General features: G+C 45.8%; 2 protein-coding genes and 2 non-coding genes across 4 annotated transcripts; 1 reads left to right on the forward strand and 3 right to left on the reverse strand.

Annotated features, from left to right (window-relative positions):
* Positions 1–1,941: 1,941 nt before the first annotated feature.
* On the reverse strand, positions 1,942–7,053 carry snx15 (sorting nexin 15). Its single transcript, XM_056442675.1, has 7 exons — positions 6,879–7,053; positions 6,223–6,379; positions 5,333–5,448; positions 4,944–5,229; positions 4,667–4,840; positions 4,000–4,197; positions 1,942–2,320 (listed from the first exon to the last, which is right to left on the reverse strand). The coding sequence occupies exons 1-7, from the start codon at positions 6,975–6,977 to the stop codon at positions 2,187–2,189; spliced, it is 1,164 nt and encodes a 387-aa protein (XP_056298650.1). The 5' UTR covers positions 6,978–7,053; the 3' UTR covers positions 1,942–2,186.
* trnal-aag (transfer RNA leucine (anticodon AAG)) lies at positions 3,422–3,503 on the reverse strand. Its single transcript has one exon. It is a non-coding gene; the product is annotated as a tRNA-Leu (tRNA).
* A 4,885-nt stretch (positions 7,054–11,938) lies between the features above and the next one.
* trnam-cau (transfer RNA methionine (anticodon CAU)) lies at positions 11,939–12,010 on the reverse strand. The gene has a single exon. It is a non-coding gene; the product is annotated as a tRNA-Met (tRNA).
* Positions 12,011–15,620: 3,610 nt separating this feature from the next.
* Positions 15,621–20,452, forward strand: slc3a2a (solute carrier family 3 member 2a). The gene is made up of 11 exons (XM_056442631.1): positions 15,621–15,729; positions 16,458–16,670; positions 16,775–16,959; positions 17,762–17,935; positions 18,107–18,201; positions 18,314–18,450; positions 18,800–18,909; positions 19,089–19,288; positions 19,372–19,449; positions 19,547–19,760; positions 19,862–20,452. The coding sequence occupies exons 2-11, from the start codon at positions 16,477–16,479 to the stop codon at positions 19,999–20,001; spliced, it is 1,527 nt and encodes a 508-aa protein (XP_056298606.1). The 5' UTR covers positions 15,621–15,729; positions 16,458–16,476; the 3' UTR covers positions 20,002–20,452.
* The last annotated feature ends 2,562 nt before the right edge of the window (positions 20,453–23,014 follow it).

The following is a 23,014-nucleotide window of genomic DNA, read 5'->3' on the forward strand; positions in this document are numbered from 1 at the left end:
GAGTGTGTTTGGTCAGAGGTTGGAGAGGCAGTTTCTCCAGCTGATAGGACTCAATAGATACTTACAACACACACACACACCAGTCTTTGGCATACACACACCAACAGCTGCCCTTCATGTCATACATGCACATGTAATGCACCATGCAAGGCACTAAATTATGCACACATATACACACATACACACACACCTCTTCCTTTTGATCTCTCATGACAACACACACATTTTACTCGCTCTCACACACACACACACACGCACACACACACACACACACAAGCTATTATGCTCTCAGGCTGGAGTGTTTTGATGGTATAATTGCAGTGACCAGTGAGGAGAAAGAGACAGAGGGAGGGATGGAAAGAGGGATGGAGGGAGAGAAAAAAGAAGAGAGTGCTGACACTCTCAGCATGCTAATGTTGCGAGGCTCTACCCCCCCCCCCCACCCCCGCCCCCTGATTTCATCCCTCCCTCCATCTCTTTGTCTCTCCATCTTCCTCTCTATCTCACATCCTCTGCATTTCACAGGTGCAGCACTAGAAAGCGGGAGAGATGGACAGAAAGGTGGAGAGGGGGAGAGATGAGAGGAAAAAGAGGGATATATAACAGGATGGAGCAATGTTATCGCTCTCTTTTCTCTGCCATCCCTCCATCCTCTTCAAGCTCCCCACAATGCTCAAAACAAAGCATGCAACAAAAAGAGGGAGGATGAAAATAGAGGAAGAGGGAGGGTCAGTTTGTCCATCCCCTTTCACAATGGAGGGATGATCTCCTGCTTATCCTCTAATCACGTCCCGTCTTTTTTTCCCTCTCCTCCATCCTCTCTTTCATCCCTCGCTTGCCGCAACTCCTCTTTTTCTCATCTGGTGAGAGAAAGGGTCGCCTTTTCCTCACGCCCGGCCTCCCCTTTTTTTTTCCCGGCGCCTCTCCATCTGTTTGTCCTTCCTGTCCTCCCTCCATCCCTCTCTCCTCTCCAGAGAAGGGATTCTGCTGCATGGCACTGATCTCTTTCCGCTTTCCCTCTCTTTTGCTTCCCACTTCCTCTCAACCAACCCCTCTGCTCTTTTGCTTCGATAGTCTAAAGTATAGTTCTCTTTGAACTATTCATGAGGTCCAGCATTGGGCATGGAGGGAGGACATGTGTAGTGGCAGGGATTTGAGGGAAACAATAAATAACACACACAACTAACCACACACAACGGTGTAGCTGCAGATGTTTGTGAGGCTCTTTTCCTGACAAAGAGAGTTATGAGCAGTATGTGCATCGCCTCTTCAACGCGTCCACTTCACAGCCCTGGAGGGCTTTCGTTCAGCGCACTCTGTGTTGTGTAACATCATGAACATAATTTAAAAAACACAATTAGTTGCAGCTGATATCCGTCGCTGATGAGAGTTCACCCACAGAGCAAGTCCGAGCCAGCTCACCAGTCCGGCAGCTTATTTTTAGTGAGTGCTTAAGCTTAACAGCTGCTTTGCTGTCGAAAATTGCTCAGATGAGAAAATCAAATGTGAGATTTAGCTGCTCCATGGGTTGGAGAACAGAGGGAGAGAGGAGTCCGGCACTGGAGTGTACTTGATGGGATGAAATATCCAACGGCGCCCCTCGGAGGCCCTGCCTTGCTACTGCAAGCCTTCAAACCTGCAACTCTGTAATAGTGTTGGACATATTGCTATGAAATGATAAAAGAATATAATATACTACTCACACAAAATGAGAGAATACATCCTCATTGTGTGCTGGATATGTACTGAAATGTATCTGCAATTCCTTTCTTATGAAGCATCGTTCACCGTAAAATAAATCAGTTGTTGATTGAGTTATCTGGACTTTTTGACGTGGTTAGAACTACTCAGAAATCCTCGCCGTGAGACACTTATCCGATTATGCAATCCCAAAATCTTGCAGCGAATTACCCCCTCCCAAGAAAATGGATATAACACAGATTTAAATTAAAATCTCATTTATTAATCAGAACATTGTTTGTGCAAAGTGCAAATGGTATTTAACAAGAAAACATTATCAAAAGGAGGGTAAGAATCAAACAAGAGAAAAAGATGAAGGATCCATTAAAGTTTACAGTTGCACTACGCAAAGGCCGCTAAAGTAGGAGTGTGTGTGTGTGTGTCACAACCCTGAGCTTCTTTGTCTTTGAGCTGTCTGTGTGAACAATGCATATAAACATGTGCGTCTACGGGTCCTGTGTGTGCGTAGGCGTGTGAGTGTGTGTGGGTGAGGAGTGCATGTCGACCAGCATCTCCGTGTGCTTCAAATACTGGGCCGTCCTCCTCATCACGGATTCCCTGCGCATCGGATCTTGGTCTCCTGGACAGACAGACACATAGACAGGGAGATACAAGTGGTTCTTTTCATTATTATTGTCAGGTCATGGCATTAGTGTCCCGGCCGGTGCTGCTGAAGTGTAAAGAAGACCAAGAAAAGAGATGAGAAGGTAGAGAAGGAAGGAAAAAGCAATGAATATGTCAAAAACTTCCCGAAGCCTGATGCTTCAAAAATACTTGTGGTTATCGAACAATTTAAAGGTCAGTGCTAAAATAAACAAAGCAACCAACCCATCGTAGATATTTGCACTGAATAGGTTGCTGGGCAGCGGTGGGATTTGAACCAACGCCCCCGAAGGGATTGGAGCCTTAATCCCACTACCTCATTGCATTGCCAAATTTGCTGTCATACAACTAATGGTGGAAGGTGGGTCAATGTTTCCACTGGCTGAAAATAGATCTGGGGCACTGGAAGGCACAAAGTAGCCATAGATGACCCATTAGAGGGCTGTCACATGGTGTCACAGTACACACACACTTATGTTCGCTGTGAAGCTCATATCGATATAGATCGATTTCTCAAATACGTTATTGACAAAAGAAAGTCCCTTTGTATTTAATTATGACTCATGAGTATCAAATCTAATAATAATATTATATTATTGTTGGATTATTAAGGTAGTTAGGTGTCACATGTTAGTAGCGCTGCTGATGTACAATGTCCTTCTCATCTTTTGATCTAAAATGGATCTTCAACTATAAAATAAACAATATATCTATTTTTTATTCTATAAAAGTAAAAAGGCAAATAACTTGATAATCTGGGGCTGGAGATACAGTTCTACATTTATAAACTGCACATGATTCTTTGCGTTTGTGTCTTTTTGTGTGTGTGTGTGAGACACAGTAGCATAAGGTCAATGCTGAGCAGCGGTGGAATTCGACGCCTCGTTTCCATAACCTCAGAATATAACCTCTACAGCCAGCCTTTGACATGCCACTAAATAAATACCATGACCTACATGGAGCTTTTAATAAGATGTGTAAACATTAAATGTTGCACTTTAGCAGAACCAGCATAAACCCTTCAGCTTTAGTTTAGAAGCAGCTCCTCAGAAATCACACGGGAGCTGAAAAACATTCCTGGCAGCGGTGGGATTCGAACCCACGCCTCCGAGGAGACTGGAGCCTTAATCCAGCGCCTTAGACCGCTCGGCCACGCTACCCCATGGGCGCTGTGCTGCTCTAATGACGAATAAGTTATCTATTTGTGACAAGATATAGATTTATGGCCGAGCTAAAGCAGGACAGTAAATACTCGGACAGAATAGCAGTGTTGGTTTTACGATGAGGTCATCTGCTGCACATGCTCTGCTGAGCAGCGTCTATTTGCCTGCGAGCCTTTGTGTGTGTGTGTGTGTGTGTGTGTGGCGGGGGTCTCAGCTGTGTACAGAATAAATACGGTAATTAAGCTTTAACAGTTAAACGCACTATGTCATTTGCTTATTTGCGCATGGAGCGTTGTCACGCAATTTTCAGGAATAGGCATGACAGAGGGCTTAAAGTAAAGCACCGTATCGAAATGGGAGAGTTGGAATCCCGTGAAAGATTGTAGAAAAACACTGAAAGTGTCATATCGCCCATGCACACTTCAACTTGTTTCCTTTCTGTGAGCAAGTGTGTCTTTGACCTGAAGCCTTGAGCACCGCCCTCTCTCCTCACCCTGCACGCCGGTGATCAGGATGTCCACCGCCGTCCTGTAGCCACGAATGGCAGAACTGAACTCTCCCTCCTTCTCCCTCGCCATGGCAGCCGTTAGCTCAGTGGCCGCCTGGTTTAAGTAACCCACGTCCACTCCGTCCAGACTGGTCGGCGGCAGTGAGAACAACTCGGAGTGGTCGCTGGAGGAATTGGATTTATCTGAAATAGAGAGAAAGGGAGCTAATAACTTTCTGTACAGTTATTGACTAGTATAGAAATGAGAACAATTACAACGGCAGAACCAAAACGGTGTTTTGAACTGCTTTACAAGACTCGATCTGTATCTGAGAGCAGCAGACGAGCTATCAGAGAGTTTTTAGGCTTGTAGTAATAATATTTATACCACACAGCCCATATCAACCTATTTTCACCAACTGGAACCAGATCAGGACAAGAGGAAGTTGCATCAGGAAGCAATTTTACATTTTGCTTATCCCATTTAGACTCTTCCAGGTACTCTGGCAGGACGGCCTGTTAATAAATTGTGGGACAGTATCAACGAATTAAAAAGAAATTAAAAGGAAAAGTCGTAGAATCTGCCCAGACAAAACCACCGAAGACTGAAACATCAGGCTGTATTTAGAGCAGTGGGATTGTTTTATGCGTATCCATTCACATGTGTTTTCACCTTGCTTATAGCAGGGATCAAAGACAGCCAAGTCATTATCAGTCAGAGGAGGTGGACCTTCCTCTTTTGGGGATGAGACTTTCTCTTCTGCCATTGAGTCAAACAGCAAATCAAATTCTTCCTGGGACTCCCGTGATTGGTGGTTGCTGGCTGGGCATTGGTCAGGAGATGGAACTGGAGTTGGAAACATGGACAAAAAGTTAATAACAAGTTTAATTAGGAAAGAAAGGTAGACACCATTGAATGCGGGCTGTTTATTTATTTGTCTCCTCCGTACCTCTGTCATCCAGCTCTGTGTCGCTAATCTCCTCTTCTTCTGGCTCTTCTCTCGGAGAGCCTCCCGTCTCGCTGTAAGCCTCGGCCGCCACCTCCGGTTCTCCCACTTCTAAGCCCAGGTTGATGCCCAGGTCCTGGGGTAAGGTGGGAGCCTCCCTTCCCTCCTCCTCCTCCTCTGCTGGTTCACAGTCCGAGTCCCTCCGCTTTGGGAGGGGGATGAGAGGGGGAGGCAGAGGCCCGGCAGAGGACAGAGGAGTGGCCTCCAGAGGCCTTGTGACTTCGCCACCCTGAGAAAAGGGAGGGAGGAAAACACTGGGGATTTTGGCCTGGTCATATGTTTTGTCTGCTACTTAATATCTGTTTTACTTTCCACATGCGCGTGAGTCTTACTCTGAAGAAGTCCTTGAGCTGTGGACTGTTGTAGAGTGCAGGTATGGTGGTAGTAAACAGAAACATGGCCTCGGTGGCATTCCTCCTCTCTTCAATCACGGCCTCATCGAACCTGCCTGGAAAATGTAAGAACGACAATGTGGATGAGAATGACGGGACTTTAAGTCGCATGGAAAACGCAACAGATGCAAGATGAACTGTAGGTTTTCGGGGAGGCTGTTAGATGTGTTTTTTCAAATTGTTTACCATTAGTCAGGCTGTGGTTCACACTGTTGTTGAGGAAATACACCATCAAGTGCAAATTTGCCTAGAACCAGTTTGCCCTCACGCTTTCACCCAGCAGCTTGAAAATCACATCAAATGGCGACTGCCCCTCGGCATTCGACTCAACGGTTTTGCTGTCTTTGCAGTTGTGAATCGGTAAACGCCAAAAAGTGAGGTAATAGGTTGAGGGGAAATGTCCCAAGAGCTAAAAACCTGCCAAAGTAAGTCCTCAGCTGAAATGACTAAAGAACACTAAACAACTTGCTTAGAAAAGCTCCAAATGCAACCTATAAAAAAATGAAGAAATAAGACAGTCGAGTTGAATTATGTTGTGGGAGGTGCTGCGAGAGTATGGGGTGCAACGGGCTATCCGGTCTCTGTGCAACCGCAGCAGGAACTGGGTTCGTACCGCTGGCATTAAGTCAGACACGTTCCCACCAGGGCTGCCCTCCATCAGCGGTCCTGTTGGTGATTTTCATGGATAGGATAGCGGATGAAAATGGATGGATGCAGTTGACTTATTATCTCTGACAGTGTGAAAACCTCTGTAGTGTAGTATCCTGAGTTATTGTACTGTATCTAGCCCCTGTAGCCAACCACAGTGGGTCGGCATCCTCGCCCCTTACCAAACAGCTGTGCACGGGGAAAAGACGGAAACTCCTCCTGTCTTCGGAACAGGTTCCTGTGAGTGTAGGCCAACTCCCCGTGGAGCTTCTTCAGCTCGGAGAACCTCCTCCACGCGACCACCTCCTTCACGTCTTCCGGATGACGCTTGGACACAAACTGCAAAACCACAAAGGGGAGACGGCCACCGGCTTGGTCATCGTCTGTTGAACTTACAAGTCCAATATTTGATCTCACACATTGTCAACAAGTCACGGGTCAGTGCATTCTGTGTCAGGAGGTGCGTGTATAAATAGGTCTGTGGATGTGAGCTTCATATTGATTGTGTGTGCATGCCTGTGCAGACCACAGGGCATTAGTGTGGTCATGAGGGGAACACATGAAGCGAATCGCAAGTTCGCTCCGCTCCACTCCAGAGCTCACTGTGCACCACTGGCCCAAATAAAAGGCTCGTTGTGTGTCTGTCTGTTACTGAAGGGACTTCATTGCGTTATTAGAGAATAACAACAAAAGGGCTCCTTCTTCTGTTCAAAGAACACGACGCACGAACCACCTCGTGTGGACAACAAGAAGAGCAGCTCAACAGGTGAGCTGGTTGTGGTGTCTCTACCTGGCATTGTGACGTGAGCTAAAAGAGAGATAAAGAGTGGAAACGAACCCTTGCTGTCACTTTGTACTCGGTGTATCCCTTCTCGTGCGTGCGTGGGTCGGTGACGGCAAAGAAACGGTAGTATTCATCTTTGGGTTTTCGTGACATGTCCGTTCAAGCTGGCAGAGGGGAAAGAAATAAAAAAAAAACAGCGTGTTTCGGTGGCACAGAACACAACTGAGCGGCTCTGTTGTGATTCTTCGGTCCCTCCTCTCCACGCACTTCCGGGTTGCTGACGTTTACGCATGCGTCGTTACGTTTTGTGACGTTCAACTTCCTTACATTTGCGTCCAATTGAAACATATTTTCTCCCTTTATATCTCATCATATCATTCACTTTCGATGTATCAGTCCATTGTTTGTATGTATTTAAAAATATTTAAAACATGCAAAAATAAATTTCGTGTGGTAAAATGCCACTTGAAATTTTACCACATTTTCTCAAGTACAAATAATTAATTTAAAACTAGGAATTACCTCCTGAATGTCTGTGGCATAAGAACGATGGTAGAAAAATTATCTAAGAAATAAACATGTGATAAATGTTCTCTAATGTGCCATCATCAGCGTTGTCTTCGTCCCACTTTTATAATCAATGTAAGAACCATTGAAATACTGCAGGGGGCACTAAAGAGTCATATACATACACATATGTAAAGTGGACTTTACTGGATAAATGATATGACCCTGGGTATATCAAACAAAAGTCATTAAAACATATTTGGTATGAGTTTTGTTTGATGATGTACTTTCTGATGTAAGTCTAAAAGTCTGTGTCAAAGATTACTAAATTCAGAAACGGACATAAAACAGGTCTCGGCCTTCCCCTGTTTGAGACAATACAACAAAGAGAGCAAGGGCATCACTATAAGCTGAGGAACATCCAGCTGTGCATTCAACAAACCTTTCCCACGCTGTTATTTATTTCCCAGCCCTTTCCTCCTATTACACAGTCGTTTTGAGATCAGAGGACATTCTACTATTTATATTTTACGATATTTCATTAACTTTTTTTCCAGGAACAATAAGTCCAGAGGAAATGATTAAACTATTCAGAAGATACTCTTATCCGTGTTTTATATGATGTCGACAAATCCTCCTCGAGGCCTTGAGCGAGATTTATAGCCCTAGTGAAAGTTTATAATCAACAGCTGGGGCTCAAAGGTCACTGGGCTGCTTTCCTTTTCCAGTAATTACCTGTTAAATTGAACGGAATACGTGTAACACACAAATAATGTAAATGTTTAATCTGAGATAACCTAAACGGTTAGTTTGGCTTTGACTGTCAAAAAAAACTGACAAGCTCAGTTGCTGATTCAACACTGGTTGTGTTTCATGTGTGTTTAGGCTACAGCTGAGTGTTTATGTATCACTTGTACTGGTGTATTAAAGTACAATACTGAAGTACTCGTACATTACTCCACTATATTCCAAAGGGGAAATATTGTTGTTTTTTCCACTACACGTTTGGATAATTTACCTCACCTTAATTTATTCGAATCAATAACTCAATAATGTTGTACTTTGATTTACAAGATTCAAGATTCAAGATGTTTTATTTGTCACATACACACACAGGGTGTGGTGAAAAATGAAAGTGCAAATCAGCAGGAATGTGCAAGGGCAACAAGTACACTACACTATTTACAAAACACACAATATTTACAGTATGTGTGTGTGTGTGTGTGTGTGTGTGTGTGTGCAATTGTGTGGGTGTGTGTGGGGGGGGGTAGTTCACAACTTGTCAATCTGAGGCCTGAGAAAAGAAACTCCGTCTTCTGTCCTTCTCTTTCTTGCAGCGATCGTGACTACGCCTGCCTGAGCAGGCGCAACAGCTGTGTTGTTGTGGTTGTTGGGGCATCTGATCCTGCTGGCTCTGCTTCTGGCTCTGCCTGGTGTACAAGTCAAGTCCTGCAGGTGGGAGGAGGTTGGATTTCAATAGTGCGCTCAGCCGACTGCTTTTCTGAAGAGTTCACCTTCTGTCCCTGGTGGCAGTTGCAAACCGCTTGATGCCTGTCAGGAGGTCAGGCGCAGCTCCAGAGTAGAGAAGGATGAAGGATCCTGGGAAAATTTAATTTCTAAATTGCCTCAGGGGGTTGAAGCCTTTTCCTTGCCTTGCTTGCCTTTCTGTCTCCATGTCAGTTCCATTGTTGATCCTGTCAGATGTGGTATCATCCAATACCATCTTGGTATTGCCCCAGTCCCTCCAGCGCCCCAGTGGTGAGTACGTCCTCTGTTGTGTCCTCCTAAAGTCCTCCCTCCTAGTCCACAATCAGCTCCTTAGTTTGAGGCTGTTGTCCTGGCACCAGAGTGACAGATCAACCTTGACAGTCAGGCATCCTTTCCTCCGTTCACGCCCTGTCATCCGTTGTCGGGATATCAGTGTTGCCATGAACCACCACTCCATGAGCGATATAGTGGTGGTTGGTGCTGGTGCTACACAGTCAGTAGGGTACACAGTCACGGTGAGGATGGGGGATGGGCTGAGAGGGGGAGGTGTTCAGGGGATCTGGTGAGAGGACCAGCTGCCACGTGGCCCTGCCCACCTGTCCACTGGGGGTCAGGAGTCCAGGAGGTCCAGGTCAAGCACCAGCTGGATCCAGGTCAGACCAGTCTGGAGGGCCTGAAGCTCTGAAAGACTATGGTGTTGAAATATGAACTATAATCAGTGAACAACAGTCTCCAGATGGGAGTGTGGTGGGATCTGGGAGAGAGTGTGCATCGCAGCAGATCTGAGGCGGTATCAAAACTGGGGCCCAGGGTCCATGGAGGAAGGAGGAAGAGCGGAGAAGATCAGGTTTATCAGCATTTCATGACCACCGAGGTGAGGTCATTGGTCGGCTGGAGAAGCATTCTTGGGCACAGGACACATAGGGGGGACAGGAGAAGACATTGATGGCCAGGATGGATGAGGGAGGCGGGGGACACAGGGGACTCAGATGAGAGGACGGACCCAGGGAGGTTCACTAGAGCTAGGCTTTTAGGTGAGGGTCAGCGTCCTCGGTTAGCACAGCCACAGAGTACTCGCTTTCATGGTTTCCCTCACCAGAGTGTCACACACACTTCAGTGTAGATCTCCTGTGTGTCTCTCTGCCCAGTGAAGTGTGTGTCAGCTACGCTATGATGTTGTTAGCTCAGCTCGCTACCGTACTGTTTGTTGTTGTTGGCCCTAGCGCATTCAGTGCCACAAACACCGGCGCTGCGGGTGCATATTATGAGTTGGTCTGCGTCCGATGGGGCCTGCCATAGTGTCACCCTTCATAGGGGCCATGTTTCCGCTGCTCCATCTCCCTGCCCTCTCACCTGGCGCCTGTCTACCTCACCTCCTTTTTGATCTCCAGCTGGCTCCTCCTTTTGGGACCGGAGTTATAGTGCCTCAAGGGCGAGACACAGCTTCACGTAGACACGTCCATGTTGCGGGGCTTCACGGGAGTTATATATATAAGACCGGAGGCTTACCGGAAGACCTAATCCTTCGGATATTGGTACCAGGCCACCTCTCGTTAAGAATCTGCTGACGTCTACACCCTGGATTGATCATGTCCGTTCCACTGCTGCAGAGGCTCTCTGTTCTTCGGCCCGACCGCACAGCGATCCTGTATTTCGCCACCGGATCATCCGCCACCCCGATACGTTTCCTCGTCACGCAGACTTCCTGATTCTGTTCTCCTAACGCAGAGAGAGAGAGAAAGCCTCGGCTCTTCTCGAGGCGATAGCAGGAGGAGAGAGAGGGCTCTCTCTTGAATCACGTAATGATGGGTTAAAGTTAAAGTCCCCAGCTCTGGTAGCACCCGTATTAATGTTGCTGAAGCATGACTTTACGCATTTATTTTTGGTTTGCCACTACAAACATGCAGTAGGTCGTCCAGTGGCGCGGTTTGACTTGTGCGCGTAGGTACGACCACATGGTACGGTGCTGACCTTGCTTCTCCCCGGTGTCGTGTGTACATAGCGGCTGTGCTGTAGACCCGAGGTAGGCTGGGCTCCGGGTAGGAATGAGTCTTGATGAGATACAGATTCACCATCCCGGTGACGAGAAAGAAGAAGCTTGAGATTCTTGAGATGTTCATGGTGTCACCATAAATGTGCCTCCAGCAAAGAGCTACAGGAACTCTTAACAGCATAGCGGAAAATCCGCACCAGCGGAGTTGAACAAATATTTCTTCGATCCGGCGGTCGATCCGGCACCATTTTTTGGACAGAAAAAATCTAAAATCATCCATGTCCCGTTGGAATCTGACCTTGAATAAAATCATCCATCATTTCCCGAGAATGGGCCGTTTGGGCAATTGATGCTGGGCTGTTCCGTTTCAGTGGAAGCCGCGCCTAAATGCCGTCATGTCTCGATGCCGTTTCCTGGCGTTGTTTTCTCCGGCCTCCGTTACCCGATCTCCACTGTGAAACCCGGAATGTCGCTCGTTACTTTGTTTTGTGGGTTCCTGGATCCTCCCGTAAAAAATACGTTTGTAAAAGTGGATTAATTGTGTGTTTCAAAAAAAATTATTACAAAAACACAAATGTGCTACTATGTTTGTGTTTGTTCAGCAAGTCACATTCTGAATGCAGGACTTGCAACGTAACAACGCAGTGGTGAATAAGCGACCATGTGCGACCCTCGACATGTGGAGAAATACAGCAAACCGCTGGACGAGCTGCACGGAGAATTATGCTGTCGGTTCTGTGACATCGAAAACATGGACACGTCCTTTCAGCTGGTGCCACATGTCCCCACATGTTACACTGCTATGAAACAGCGCCGCAGGAGTTGCAAGTTTAACTGGTCAATCTTCAAGGAGAAGTAAAACATAAAAAAAAAAAAAGGGAGACCAACAACACTGTTTCCATTGAAATTATCTGATATTAACTTTTTTTTTGACTTGTCATTTATATTAGTTCACAGAAACACCATCCAGCCTGTCGGATACAGTCTGTCGAATAAAATAAAAAACTAATTGTTGCCCCTGAACCCAAAAGTGTTCCCACCCATGATAAAAGGTGATATCGGGGTATATGTATTCCAATGTGCAGACAGCTTTTGGTGCAAGAATGACGGTAAATTATTATCAAAATAGCAGAGGATGGTTTCGATCCATCGACCTCTGGGTTATGGGCCCAGCACGCTTCCGCTGCGCCACTCTGCTGGCACGGGTTACGCAGGAGAAAGAGTCGATCAGACCGTTGAGCTGCTTAGCATGCGCCTCGCATCGAGGCGTGTTCTTACATAACGCGCAGCCATTGTTTCCTGCTGACTGAAAGAGCTGTGAGGGGGGGGGGGGGAGGAAACGCTGTGACAGGCCAGTGTAAAGGACAAGGGAATGGGGGGGAGTCTGTGAATGAGAAGATGAATTTGGACTGGGAGAAATCATTAAGATATGCTGATACAAGACAACAAATAGTGTTATTTGTTCGGTTTATCTTAGCATGCTGATTCCCTCTTTTATTCATACTTTTAGACACATGTCTCCGGGGAATCTACAAATGTCATGAGCTGATTAGTGTCAGCTTGGTTTATATTAGCTCTTTAAATAATGCCAGTAAAGTGTACCAGAGGGGGGATTTCCACCATAAACAGTCTGCCCTTTGTCTGTGAGCGGAAACTAGGCCACACAAAGAAAAGAACAACATATCAGAGAGGAAGACCGACGGAGAGACTGGAGGTAGAAAAGTTATTCAAATGTAAAAGCAAGGCATGGTGTGTGTGTGATTGTTACAATGTACACCAACTGTACAATGATATCAATGGAACGAGCTTGTTTCAACAAGCAAATTTCTCCGTTAATGATTCACTGAATATCAATGCAACATTGCTCTATAGATTTCTCTTTTGAACGCTTTAGTACCGACCGTTGCTGTGAGCCTGAGACAATGACATGAAAGCACAACACTTCAGCCCAACTGGTCTAAACTGGTCCAGGTCAGTGCTTCTTTTTTTTCTCAAGCTCACGCTGTCTAACAAAATAAACTCTCTCAGAGGGATCAGACAGAGATTTAGAGTGAGGCCCTGTGTGTGTATCCATGTGTGTGTGTGTGTGTGTGTGTGTGTGTGTTTGTCTGTGTTTGTCCCTCCAGCACTGCAGACTGTACATTTGTTGCAGAACAATACAGGGAGCAGGCTGCACTAAAAGTTCAACTTTTAGGGATTTTAGAACCCAAAAAGAATAGTAGTTTATTCCTCATATTTTCCATTATGTTAATCCCCAAAGCGATGTTGTGTTCGTCTTGGTTATAGGCCTTTATTTAACGTGAAATCCAAAACGGTGTGGTCAGAATTTGGTCAAATTCCACATCAAAATAACTCGTCCAATAATATTGTAAAAGAACATTTCTTCACTGATATCTAGATAGACTTCTGAAACTGCGGCCCTGAACTACCAGTGTGATGTTATGTAATGCGCAGTAATCCCCCTCCTGCCTCCTAAACTATGCAGAAACTATTCCCTCCTTTACCCCCCTCTCTCCTCTCTTTCTCTCTCTCTCTCTCTCACCATCCTCTTTGTGTCTGTGTGTGCATGCTTGCTGTTGGATTCAGGGATACTGTTCCCTCCTCTTCGGCCAAATGCACAAACAAAGCCCCACGGCGTTGCAATAAACCAAGTCTCGGAGTGAATTATTTCAACAGTGTCCTCCATGAACTTGACTCCATGGTTGGCGGCTACCTTAGTCGACAATTTGTGAAACATGTGACTGAAGTGCTATCCTGTTAGTTCTGGTTGTTGGCCATGCTTCCTTAAATAATCGTAGCTGCATGTTCAATTCCAAATTTAGTTCCGATCCCCAACTCACAAACATATTTTCACATCCTCTCTCTCTCTCTCTCTCTCTCTCTGCCCTTTCTTCCCTTTTCTTCTGGCTCCTCCTCCTTACTCTTGTTTGCATAGCCATAGCCTCTGTATCTTCCTCTTTCCTTTCCCCCAAATCTCCAACTATCTTACCCATGAGTCTCCCTAAACATTGCTCCCTTGATCTTCTTTAGTCTATAAAAAGCAGAAAAATAAGGGGAAAAGAGAATGGATGACGAAGGCCATAGAAACGAAGTGTGTCCCGTCACTGTGTTCACATCCGCCGGCAGTCAACAGCTCCGTTACGACCCGACTCTGCCAAACACACATGCGCTCTACAGGCCGGCCTAAAAAGGGAAACAGATGGTGTGTGTTTGAGTTTGTTTTGAGGAGAGAGCTGCTACACAATACCATGAGACGGAGGAGCTTCCACCCATGTTTAGTTCTATGTTCAAATGGGCGTAACGTTCCACAACTGCCGGTCGCATCATGTTGTTACAATTTTCCAAAACTTATCACAATAATAGAGGTCAAATGATGGGTTACGGCAGATCATAGTGTCACACGGCAACCCATAAACCCTCGCTGAAGGAGATGTTCTCCCAGGCCCACATCTAGAAAGGCCTGCTTTTAGAAAGGTGGAAGTGAATGTGTTCGTATTAAACTGTCCGCAAGATGTTGGAGAATAAACCTGCACGCTCTCAGCAGCGTTATTCCATGTGGAACTAATAATAGTTCATTAGAATATCCTTTGATTTGCAGGAGGAAGTATCTATTAGCAAATAATTACATATTCTTACAATACAGTGTGATAAATTGCTCCAATAAGCCAAGTCCAAAAACAGGGAAAATGTGGATTTCTGTGGATTTTAATTGCAAGTTTTTTGTCTTACATGACATTCATGCGAAACCCTTCAGGGCAAATAGGTTACAGACTGAACACGGATGAGGCAGGGCTGCACAAAACAAGCACAAACGTGCAAGCGTATCCAGTTACGCCATAGCGCCGTGGTGGAGAGTGCTCCTGAAGCAACACGTCACATAAAGAAGTTTTATTTACAAGAGTTTGAAGAAAATATGAGCAGTATTAACACACCGTGGTGTCGAGGCGTGTGCGCTCTCCCATAATTAACCATGTGGATGGTTGGCATTCGATTGGCTCTCAGGTTACATACTGTCCCTTACTGAGATCAACAAACATATCAACTGCAGAGCAGACATACCATAGTGCTTCATGTCCACTTCATTTCCTAGAAGGTGAGCAGCAGCTGGGATAGAAAGCAACAACATGACCTTTTAAAATGAGCTATTTAAAGAGCCATTCACAGAAAATAATGTTGTTATGGGTCTACTTGTATTCATTTATTTTGTATGTTTATAATAAAAAGGTAGATGGTTGTATCTGGACCTGGGTTAGGAGACAGATAAGGCCTGATGTCCACCGAGTACTACTTATGAAGACATAACGCACATGTACAACCCATTACTACATTGAGAGGCCATGCAAATCCAGTGTAGAAGGTTATTACTTTATTGTTGTACTGCACTACAGTGAGAGCACGCTCATATCAGACTTAGATTCCTCAATGAGCGAGTGACGACGTCTGTAAGGGGGGAAAGGGAAGGGAAGGGTTACATGAGATGGAAGAACAGAGGGTACAATCTCCACTTATCAAAAGATGAAAGACCTTACAGTGAACCATTAATCAGCTGGTCATCAGGCTTATGCAACTGATTATATTACCCACAGGTCACGTGTGCATAACCAAACCCAATCAGCTCTGACGTCACGACCCAAGACATGGATGTGTGTTTATAGAATAAAGCACATTATGACAGAAACCCGGTATAGAGAGAGAGAGAGAGAGAGAGAGAGAGAGAGAGAGAGAGAGAGAGAGAGAGAGAGAGAGAGAGAGAGAGAGAGAATTGGGTCCTCCCCCGGTAGGCGGAGAAACCAGAGCGGCTACAAATACTGAGCAGCCCGCCTGCCGCTACAAGATTATCATCGACCGGAGGATTAATGACCGAGAGAAGAAAAACACGGACTTTACGTTGCTTCGGTCTTATTAAAAAGAAAACAGGTAATGTTGAATCTAACGTAACTTCCTCGTGTTTCGCGGCCACAGAAGAAACTCAACCCGCCGATAAACTGAATTAAACCTTGTGGACGAGCGGATGACGTCACAACGGTCTCGATTTCATCATATCTAGAGGAGACAAATGGCTCGAGAGCAAAGCGGTCCATTTTGACTTGTTAAGAAATTCGACACACACATTTGGCCGACATTTAATTTGGAAGTGTTTCGTTGTGTGAATCCGGTGTGCGTTCACGTCCCAGAAGAAAACGTCGGCCATCCGTGTTTCGGTTCATCAAGCGACCCGGTTAGCTGCGTCTCCTCTCTTTTTATTTTAGATGAACGAGTCTTCTCGCCTTTGATACGTCGCTTTTTCTTTGTGTTGAACCGGCAAGTTTCTCTTTTGTGTTTTAGTTTTATAATATGAAATGAACGCTACACATATAGCGTCAAGGTGTCCAAAGTGAGTCCTTTTTGGAGCCTGTTTTTGGCTAAACACGCCTCATGTAGTTCGAATAACTCTGGAGCATTTTAAAAAGTCCAAATGAAACATTTTAGTCCAACATTGCAAAGATTTAGCATTACTTTTAACAATTTAACTGTGAGGCAATGTAACGGGTGTTCCAGTAACAATTAAAGTGATGTGGACAAGTGAATTGGTGTCTTCCCCAGTGAAAGTCAATGGATCAATCCATTAATGTGCCCCCCTCTTCTGTTATTTACCCCCCTCTCAGAAATCATCTCGATTTGACCATGAGCAAAGCAGCAGAGGTCGACATGAAGGACGTGGAGCTCAACGAGCTGGACCCGGAGAAGCAGCCCATGACTGATGGCCAGGCCGCAGGGGGGGAGAAAAATGGCAGCGTCAAGGTGAAGGTCCCAAAGGAGGAGGTTAAATTCACCGGCCTGTCCAAGCAGGAGCTGATGAAGGTGGCGGGCACTCCTGGGTAAGGGCCGAGAGAGATGCTGTAAACACATTTTTTAATTAACCAAATTCTACAGGTCTTCCATTGAGGGCATCTTAACTCTCCCCCTTATCCTTTGTGTGTAGATGGGTGAGAATCCGCTGGGTGCTCCTCATCCTGTTCTGGCTGGGCTGGCTGGGCATGCTGGCCGGAGCCATCGCGATCATCGTCCAGGCCCCTCGCTGCAAACCCATCCCTGAGATGAACTGGTGGAACGAAGGGCCCCTCTACCAGATCTCTGATGTCGAGGCTTTCTCTGAAGGACTTGCCGGTAGAATAAGTTTTATTTTATTTTACGAGTATGCATTTCCAGGGTTACTCTTGGAAGTTTAATGTAAATGGCGACGCCCTTTGTTGCTGCTGTTTTTATTGCTCGTGATGTAATCTTTACTCCCAAAATAAGGATCTGAGAATATCTTCACTCCGTGGTCTGTGGTGACCCACGCTTAATCCCATGGTAGATGTCTTGTGACGAGGTCTTGGGATTCTTTAGTCCTGCGTGGCCTTTTTTCGGCTGGCCAGATAACAAACTGCTGACTAGGCTGACAACCAGTGACTCAAGGTCTAAAGGACTTTAAAAGTCTACGAGTCGTTTCTTTCATATCTCTTCTGCTGCGGTTTGAAGTCAAGATTGAGCAACCCGGACCATTTTTTTTCCCCAGTGGTTTGCACAACCACATAAGACCTCTTTCTAAATCAACTATCAAGCCTTCATTTTCCAGTTCATCCATGCATGTTTTTTAAAAGACTCAGACAGGAAGGACAGGCTGTGCTTAAAGAGAATTTACTTGGCAGCACTCAGGTTTCCAACAGGCCTCGGGCAGGATTCCAGCAACCACACGTGACTCGGTCACATAAAGGACCTCCTTGTGCTCACTGGACATGGCCATCAGAGGGGGGGGGGGAGGAAGGAAGGAAGAGTTCATCACATGCTCCGGCTTTGAGTAAAAGCAAAGTTTAAAGAACATAATTTTTAACTGAGCTGTGTTTAAACTATTCAAATATGTCCCCCCCCCTCCTCCTCCCTGACGCTGCTGCTGCCTCTCACACATCAACCCTCTGCTCGTCTCTAGGCGTCGAGGCAAAGCTGGACGAAATCAACAAGTTGAAGGTGAAAGGCCTGGTTCTCGGCCCCCTTCACACCGTCCAGGCCGACCAACCCAACACCCTGGACCTTCAAGCGATTGACCCGACCCAGGGAACCGAGGAGGCCCTGGTTGCTGTGCTGGAAAAGGCCCACAAGAAGGGTAGGCCTTTTGTTTTAGGGTGTAAAAGCTCAAACGGGAGTGTTTTTAAAGAATCCCCAATGTTGGAAGATATTCTCAATGAATAGTAAGATTAGGATGTAATGTTTGATGGTGGTTTATTGCCCAGATGTTGTTTTCTTACTGTTTTTTGTTGTTTACTTTTCCTCTCAGGCATTTCTGTGGTGCTTGACCTGACCCCAAACTACCACGGAGCCGTTCCTTGGTTCACTGCTGGGGATGTTGATGTTCTGATGGAGAAAGTCATGGTAGGCCCGCTTATGCTCCGTGATCTTTGATTCATTCACTTTTTAAATGTGTTAATGTGAGCCAGTCGGATCCACGTCATCGAACCGCTCTTGCTTCTGTCGTGCCTCCTAGGCTGCATCGGAGTACTGGCTGAATCTAAACGTCGATGGCATCAAGGTGTCCGACCTCACGGTTGCCACCAACTCTGTCGATTGGTCCAAGCTGCAGGCCGCGTTCCAGAACAACGGCACCGACGACGCCAAGAAGAGGTAACTGTGGCGGAAGGTTTCTCACTTGCTTTTGTTCGGCATGAGTAGATTTGGCCAACGGCATTTAAAGGAACGCTAGACCCCCACCGTGAATTCTGAAGATTAAAAGAAGAAAAAAAGAATTTGTAGGATTTTTCTTTTTTAGGAATGTAAAATGTCATGGCAAATATCCATCAATGTTTCCTGAGAGACGGTGGAGATGAAAAGCATTCCAGATCAGCAGGGGACTGTGGGTGGGGCTGGGAGATCAACAGGCTCCTGGTGAAGCGCCACCTTGTGGAGGGTTTGAGGAATGACTCAACCGACTTGTAATAATACCACCTTATCTTTTCCTTTCTTTCTTCCTCAGGCTGTTGATGGGTGTGGTTAAAGGTATTTCGGCTGAGGATGTTTCCCAGCTCGTCAACATGACAGGTGTCGACCTGGTCCTGTCTGACCTGCTCGGCAGCAAAAAAGGAGGTAAGTGCCTCCATTATTTCGCCATACTTGCGCATGTGTTTGTGTCTGGCTTGAATTAATTTGACCACGTTGGCGTCGTAGTTTGGACAGAATACACCCATTTATGTTTGGTCATTTCGACTTCATCCCTCCACAGTCCGTGTTATTTATCATTCTCTCGTTTACTTCTGTATGTGCAGGTGTGGAACGCATCATGGCCATGGACACCCTTCACTCTCAGCAGAGGAACATCGGCTGGGGTCTGGGCGCCGCCCAGGGCGACCGGCTGTCTAAACAGGCGATGCCTCCGGGCCTGATCCGCCTCTACCAGCTCCTGCTGTTCACCATGCCTGGAACCCCAGTGTTTACCTACGGAGACGAGATCGGCCTTCAGGCGGTGGTGAGCTACACAGCTGTTTTCACCACTGTGTGTGTGTGTGTGTGTGTCCTTTTTGTCTGACCCCTCTCTTGGTTCCTCATCAGGGTGACGAATCTCCGAAGATGGTTTGGGACTTAGAGACAGACTCTATTGACGGAGCAGCTGTCAATGAGACTGAAGAGGTAAGAGTGTGTTCACGGCGGGAAAAATATACAAATAAAAAAATAATTCTGAAATTAATTAAAAACATTTCCTCTAATCTGACATTTCCACGCCCAGCGGACAGAGCGCATCGCCGTAAAGAAGTGGTTCAAAGCCCTCAGCGACCTGCGAGGGAAGGAGCGCTCCCTCCTCCACGGAGACTACTACCCGCTCTCCTCCTCCGCCTCGGCCCTCTCGTTCGTCCGCTCGTGGGACCAGAGCGAGAGATACATAACGGCCGTCAACTGGGGGTCGGCGGCCGAGCTGCTCGCACTCAAACTGGCGCCCACAGGCAAGTTGACCGGGCGGCTCTCGATGGGGACGTGTCCCCGCCCTGTAACGCTCTGTCTCTGGTTGTTCTTTTTGTTTACACTGATCTTTGTGTCCCTGCAGAAGGAGTGGAGCTGCCAGAGACGGCCACGGTGAAGCTGTCGACTGACGCGGAGCTGGCGGTGGACTCCACGGTCAGCCTGGACGCACTCACCCTAAAACCAGGACAAGCCGTCCTGCTGCAGTTCCCCTATTTGGGTTAACGGTGGCGCCAACGTGCACGAGAAGCTCCCGACAGATTAGACCCGTTTAAAAAAATAAGAAAATTAAATTCTGTCCTGATCCTGAGGAATAAGATGGCATATACAAAAGACACTGGCATTTTTTTTTTTAATAAAGGTTATTTAGTAAAAATATAACTAAATTGGGTCTTGTAAACATGCCATATGTCAAAATGTTGGCAAGTGAAAGCTTTTTTTTGGTGCTAGATAAAAGGTTTATTTGATCTTTTATTGTTGACCATTGTCCAACGATGTGAAATACATTCCATTTTTTTCTTTAGCAGTTTTTTATTTGTTTTATTTCTAATAACTTTTTAAGACTGTTTTAAGTGAAAGAAACTGTGAATTCCAATCCCAAAAATTGTTGCCACTGGCATGAAGTCCGTCAGGTGAACTGAATTGGAAATGAATAAATGGAAAGCTCTGCACCGACTCCTGCGCTCTCGTGTTTTTGTGTGTGACAACGTTCTCCTAAGAGTGAGTGTTCTTTGTGCCCATGATGTCTGATGAGATGTTCACTATTCTCAGTGCCTACAGGTGTCTGTAAGTGTGTCGCAGATGTTAACGGAGGCAGCACGTCTTTGTTTTATCGGCTCATTATACATAACTAAAATGTGCTCAAAACGAGTTTCTCTAAATGAGTCATTTACGCTAAACGCTGTCATAAACCTCCACGATGTCACGTCTTCCAAAAACGTCAGAGGGACGTCGCAGCTTGTTTCTGTGGCCCCTCAGACCATTCTCATTATTATAGTGATCTATAAAAAAAAGATTTGTAAAATGAATCGGCATTAACCAAACTGGGTAGATGAATGAGTAATAATCTGATAAATGTAGTTATTTATTTCAGAGAAGTTGACTCCTTTTTGTTTAAAGTGTCAATTTATGAATCAGTTTCATGATACTGTAAAGTAAACCTGGAATGTTTTCGAAAACCCTCCTTTTGTTGAATGTCAAAAGGTCCCCAACACCACGCCGCTGAGAAACCCAACCACCATCTCACCCTCCGCCATGCACACGCATGACTGACTCAGTCTGACACACACACGCACCGTTTTCATCACGGTGACACCATGACCTTTTCATCAGCTTCCATGGTGCGCACATGTTTTACACTAAAATACAGCAGTGTTGTCGACTCCATCCTGACTTAAAAATGGAAAACAAGATACTGGACATTTAGAAAGTGAATTCCTCCTCGAAATACGAACATTACTTAACCCGCCACCAAGGCCCGGTGGCGTATGAAAGGGTTAAGTAAACGTGTATGAGAGAGTGAGAGAGTGTGAGGTTGAAGCCACGCTCTAGGGTGTTCTTCTATTGTTTCCAGCATCACTATGACACAGCTTGTAACACACACACACACACACAATGACCAAGTGGATGAAAGGCTGAAAGATCAACTAAAAGACTGAAAGAGCGACAGTAGGCGATCATTTCTGGTAAAACTACATCTCTCTCTCTCCTCCCCCTTTCTCTCACACACACGTCTACCTACCAGCAGAACATACACACATGCACCTCACTGCCGCTGGCACATCTCTCCCCACAATGACAACTTAAAAGGTAAGAAGACGCTTCTCTCTCCTTTTCTTCTCTCGGTTTCAGGCCCCCATAAGGCCCGAGCTCTTCGATGAAGCTCGGAGAAAGTTCAACCCAACATTGTCATCATTAGCATTATCTTACAGTACTGGAACAAAAATGTGTTGTCATCACTTAACAGTTACTTTCCTCCAAGGTGGAATTTTTTTTCACAGCATAAAAAACTGAATATGTGCAGATGCAGATACTGTTTTGCTCGTGCAGCTACAAAATCATGTTTTTCTTCCCATAGTAACAACTTGTAGCATCGCAGTGTTTTAACCCGCATGTTGGTGGTTAAGCCAAACTTGCTCTTCCACAAAGAGGCTTGAAACCACAAGCTCGACTTTCTTCACTGTGAACACTTTGTTCAGATGTCATCGCGTGATATCACCGGACCGGGGAGATAATGAAGTAAACTGTAGAGGTGATCTTAAGTGAGGGATGAAACGACGGAGGCCATTCATAGCTTTGATAAGCGTGTGAATCTACCCTCAGTTAGCGCTGCATTAGTAAACCCGATATAGCATCCCTGTACTTACTCACAAGGGTCCGTTCTTTATCGTAATATTCGTAAAAAGAGGGCCTTCACATGGTTCAGTGCATCCAAACTGATTCAAATGAGGCGTATAAAGCATTAGAAGAAGATGCTGTGTTGTTGTTGTGGTTATTTTTTGATCTCCTTCGAGTGTGTGACCTCCTTTGACCTATGCAGACGGAACGGGGGCAACGACCGCGTTTGTGCTTTTTCGCCGTCGAATAAATCTCCTGCTTCTGTGCCGACACACGCCTCGAACGAAAAGACTTCTGTTTGGAACATTTTCCACCGGGAAAATCAAGGCCCGAAGAAAAAAGATGAGGCCGCTTTCTTTAAGCGGCTAAATCGCAATGTTCATGGACTTCCTCGCTCTGTGTGGAAGACGGGGTACCGGAAGAAGATTGCAGAACATTTCAGGTCCATTAAAGTTCTGCCCCATATTCTGGATTGGACTGAGGTCTGAATTTGGTCTTTATGATGACCCCAAAAGCTACACTTAAGTCCCATCAAGCTGTAAAACCTTTTCTCGCTTGGTTTTCTCCACATGCCTTTAAAGAAATATATTGGGGCCCAGCCGGGTGACCTGCCATCTTGTGTGAAGGGCAGTTTGGAAGCAGTTTCTCCATATGTCACGATTCACACTGATTCATACAGTTGGGCGGTTTCATTTGTCCCTCATCCATTCGGTCACTTTCTTCTTTTCTCAGCGATGAAAGACCCCAAAAAAAGTCCAGAAGCGTTTCTCTTGTTCCCCCTCCTCTGCTCCCGCAGCTTCTCAAGGTGACTTTGAGAAAAAACGAGAGAGGCGTCTTCCCGTACACACTCCTCTCGCATCCTTTCATTCACATATTATATGACTAAACACACAATTCACAT

This window comes from Pseudoliparis swirei, chromosome 21 (assembly GCF_029220125.1).
Source record: "Pseudoliparis swirei isolate HS2019 ecotype Mariana Trench chromosome 21, NWPU_hadal_v1, whole genome shotgun sequence".
NCBI lineage: Eukaryota > Metazoa > Chordata > Actinopteri > Perciformes > Liparidae > Pseudoliparis > Pseudoliparis swirei.